At 40.8% G+C, this 4,565-nt stretch overlaps 1 protein-coding gene across 1 annotated transcript; it reads left to right on the forward strand.

Moving 5' to 3' along the window:
• Nucleotides 1-45: 45 nt before the first annotated feature.
• Nucleotides 46-3,682, forward strand: BRI3BP (BRI3 binding protein). The gene is made up of 2 exons (XM_008634008.2): nucleotides 46-734; nucleotides 1,373-3,682. Exons 1-2 carry the CDS (start codon nucleotides 680-682, stop codon nucleotides 1,789-1,791), a joined length of 474 nt encoding a protein of 157 aa, XP_008632230.1. The 5' UTR covers nucleotides 46-679; the 3' UTR covers nucleotides 1,792-3,682.
• The last annotated feature ends 883 nt before the right edge of the window (nucleotides 3,683-4,565 follow it).

Here is a 4,565-nt window from a genome sequence, read left to right on the forward strand (position 1 = left end):
CAGCAGGCTGGGGGAAATAGCGGCGAAATGCCTAAATAAAGGTTGTTTTAGGTGAGGGAGACGGCCAGGGCCGCTCGCTGGCGGTGAGGAGCCCTCCAGCTGAAATCCGGTCTGTCTGCATCAGCAGAGCATCCTGTGCTTGGAGGGCCATCGGAACTTGCAGGAAATCAGGCATGCGGGACCTGTACATTCCTCTGTTCCTGCTTTCCTCAGGCAGTAGGAAGAAATAGTAAAATCTGTTAAATTGATCTCTGAGTACACCTGAGACATTTGTGTGTGATGCTGGGGACATCTGGCTTGATAAAACTTAATTCTTTTGGTTTCCTTTACCGGTTGTTGGTAATAGTGTTTTCTCTAGACTTCAAAACAATAGTAAAGCCAATAAAGTGCGGTTTTATCCTGCCAACATATACATTTACATGCCAAAATACCTACAATAAGGATAATTGCTACATGTAAATTCATAGTTCACATAGTAAAAAAAAATACAGAATGATAGTTTTTCCCTTGGGGACTACAAAATAATCTGCAATTCTTGCTTAATGAATTATGATTCTACTCATGATTAATAAGTCTCAAAGTGTTATTTTAGGAATTGAGGATTTTTTTAATTTTAAATTTTATTTCTCAGTTTTTCTCAAGGTTGACAGAGAGGTTTGTGAATGGGGTGGATGTATTAATGGACACATTCTGGAGAATATGGACTGATTTGTTAGATGTTCTTGGAATTGATGGTAAGTGTGATGCCTGTTCACCCTTGAACTGTCTCAGCCTGTATCAGTGTTGACAAGCAAATGGGAAAACGATTACATTTTATCATGCTGCTTAAACATCTGTCAGTGGCGTCTCTCTCTGCTTCACATGGCTTTGATTTTCCTATTAATATCTTCAAACAAGAAGACTGAACCCCGCCATTCCATTTCTATATGTGTCTCTACAGGATGTGTATAGAATCACAACAAGTCACAGTTGGTTCCTTGGTATCATCATTAAATAAATGGATTCACACAGCCAGGAACGGTGCAGGGAAATCAATGACGGCTAGAGAAGGGAAAGATGCAGCTGAGAGCCTTTAGAATGTAGCTCCAGTATGCATTTTGACCTTAGGCTCTACAGTGGTTTGTCTTTAAAGAGCCTTTAGCACCTCTTCTGGAATTAATTCAGTTGAATCGTTGGAGCTGAGCCAGTGATTTGAAGAAGGTCCATCCAGAAATGGGTGAACCAGCTTTACCCCTTACTTCAGAAAACACAGCCGTGACCCCACTGCTGTGGGGGTTTGACCCTTTGGAGCTGTGCTCGTGTTTTTCCCCCCCCCCGTGCCACCTTCAGCCCACGCTCATTAACATTCTGTACATTTTCCTTTGTTTTTCAGCCTCCAACCTGACTCACTATTTCAGCCCAGCAGCAATTGCCAACAACCCGACCCGCGCCCTCCTGCTGATCGGTGCCATTTTACTGGCCTATTGGTTTTTATCTCTCTTCCTTGGATTCTTCTTCTATCTCCTGCACATGCTGTTTGGCCGCTTCTTCTGGATCGCCAGGGTCGCGCTGTTCACGCTGTCGTGCGTGTACATCCTGCAGAAGTACGAGGGCGACCCGGAGCACGCCGTGCTGCCGCTCTGCTTCGTCGTGGCCGTCTACTTCATGACGGGGCCCGTTGGGTTTTACTGGAGAAGAAACAGCAACAGCAGCCTGGAGGAGAAGATGGACCACCTGGATAGTCAGATCAGACTGCTGAACATCCGCCTTTCCAGGGTGATTGAGAACCTGGACAGGGGCAGTGAGCAATGAACCGGCCCCTACAGACCACTGTAACACCAGCTCCAGAAAAGTCCTAAGCACTGTCTCGTTCGAAGTTACAAAGCAACAAAACATCACATGGTAAAAAGTGTGCAAAGTTATAACTTTTCATCATGTGTAAGACTAATTTATCTAGATTAAACACTCAGCCATTAGACTTCTAGGAGAAAGAAAAACATTTACAAAATTCAGCTGTATATTCAGAGTTTTATCCAGTACTAGAATTTTCTCAGTAGATAAACGCTTACTTTTACAAGCATTTAAAAACATCTTTTGTAAAGTTTTTATAAAAGCAAATTGAGTAGTCTTTCAGATATTGAAATTGAGTTAAACATATGCAAATTTGACACTTTAACAGTTAAAAAGAAAAAAAAAATCTCAAGTTACCAAGCACTTCCATTGAGAAGTAACTGCTGTGGGTCCGTATTTTTTCTTCAAAGTTGTGAATGTTTTTGTGTTTTTGTTGGCTTATTTCATTGCCTTGAAGTTGCCTTTCATAGAGTATCAGATGAGGAATTTTCTGGTATCCAGGCCAAAAAATTCACACCATAGCTTTTAAAAGGAGGTGGGGAATGAGGGAGAAGGAAGATTTGAAGTCCTTAAATGCCAGTCCAATGTGAGAGAGCGCACGTGTGACATTTTATTGTTGCATTTCATCTCGAGAACTTTGATTTGTTAGTGTCTGGAAGGAAATCTGGTTTAATAAATTGGCACAGAAGGAAGACGTAGCGTGACAAATTGTAATTCATATTTGATCTGCACAATGAAGCATTTTCCAAGCATAAGTGCATAGACTAAAACATGATTTTTAATCTCAGGACCCACGTACTTTCTCAGAAAAGGCAGCAGTTAAAACACGTGCAAATGTATTGTTGCTTAAAGCTTTCTCAGGACCAATAAGCGGCAATAAATTATCTTCAGGAAGATCTGGATTTTTTTCTAAAATTATAATAGTTTTATAGGTGCTTTTTGCTTGAAGTCTGTGTCCTCATTAGGTTTTGGGAAAAGCGAGTCACCTTTAGGAGGAGGGTGTAGGAAAGGGTTCTCTTTCAAAGCGTTGGAGCTTTGAAGCAATTTTATTTTGCAGGATTTCTGTGTTTCTTAGAACTAACGAGCTTGGTAGGGTATCACTGGCTGTGCACGGTTTACTGAAACGCAGTGAAACAAAGGTAACCTCAGGGAAGGAAGTCTGGGATGTGATTTAACCTGGAAACAGCAGCATCCAAGGATACAGATGCGTGGAGGGAGGGGAAGCATCTACCCCCCAGTGATGAGCACAGTTCCGATACCATGAGGGGTAGGATGGAGCACAGCTGAAGCACTCCATATTCCATAGGGTCCAAACCAACAACTACATCAAAAAGCGCAACAAAAATTGGTCTGTGATGGGGCCTGGCTACAAAGCAAGGGAACGAGGAGGAGGAGGAGGAGGTTCCCCAGGTGTGCCTGCCAGTGCCAGCCCCGGTGGGACAGGCTGGGGCAGCTGAGCACAGCTCGTTGTTCCACTGAGCAGAGCTTTTGTTGGATGTGATGCTTAACTGAATGTAACTGTGGGGCGAATTCATTTTTCTCTTTATGCTGAAAGTTTAATGTTCTTCTTGAAATGTGTGTGTTACTTGCCTAACCTCTTTGGGTCTGTGTGTGACATTTCCACGGGGGTTATTTTTAAATCCATGTTAATGGCCTTTACTCTGAACGGTGATCACTTCGGTTCAACACGGTTGAAGTTCATATGCACTTGGCACGGTTGGAATGCATTTTAATTTTTTATGTCACCTGTAAATCCCCCTGCACCCCATTTATCAACAAGTACACGGTTTAGAGTTGTTAACTAACTGGTTATCACAACTTAAAATCTTTCCTGTGAACAGATAGGGACTATGGCAACAAATAGTCCACTTTGTCAAGCTGAAAATGTAAATTACAGTTAATTCCTTTTTCCAGCTCATTTTCCATAGTATTGCAGAGTCTTCCCTGTAAACTCAGTTCTCCCCACTGTTATGCACAGAGGACTGGGCTAAAGCACCAACCTGGAAATTAGGAATTGACTAGTAAAGCTTGTCAGGTCTTGATGTGTTTTGTCAAATTTGAGACCTGAGGACCAAAGTTTGCAAACCTTGCTCGTGTCAGCAGCTCCATTGCCTTCTTAGGACAATGTGCATGGGTCAGTTTGCATAGATTGTATTTTGTGTAATCCATATTTAACGTTGAAGTTAAAAATACCGAATCATTTATATATTAAGAGCTGTCTATGGTAAATATTTCTTTAAAAATATTATGTAAAAGTTAATTTGGATTATAGTTTCTCCCTGTCTCACTCTAATAATTTATCTTAGTTTTGTAAAATCAGCCCTCCTATATTAATACTCTTGGTTTTGATCACCCTGCTGCTTGAAAAATGGTATTTTTATATTTACTTGCATCCCATGTATAGCAAAATGTTATGTGAAAAGCAGTATATATAAAATTGGGTATTTTTAATCAGTATTTTTCCCAGCACTCAGTTTTCACGTTAGTCAAATTCAGAAGTAATGATTTTTTTAAAGCACAATCTAATCTTCAATATATATATATAAATATATACTTTAAAAATGCTCTGTATTTTTAAACATGCACTGTAGTGAAAGCGCTTTTGGGACATGAATGTGGTATTGTATTTAATCTCTTTCAACTTTTGTAAATACCTTTTACAAATATTTTCCATACCGGCCCATCTAGTTTATCCACGGAGGTTTTTGCTGTTTTTTTAGAACCCCGTGCCAGCG

Source organism: Corvus brachyrhynchos, unplaced genomic scaffold, assembly GCF_000691975.1.
Source record: "Corvus brachyrhynchos isolate BGI_N302 unplaced genomic scaffold, ASM69197v1 scaffold114, whole genome shotgun sequence".
Classification (NCBI taxonomy): Eukaryota; Metazoa; Chordata; class Aves; order Passeriformes; family Corvidae; genus Corvus; species Corvus brachyrhynchos.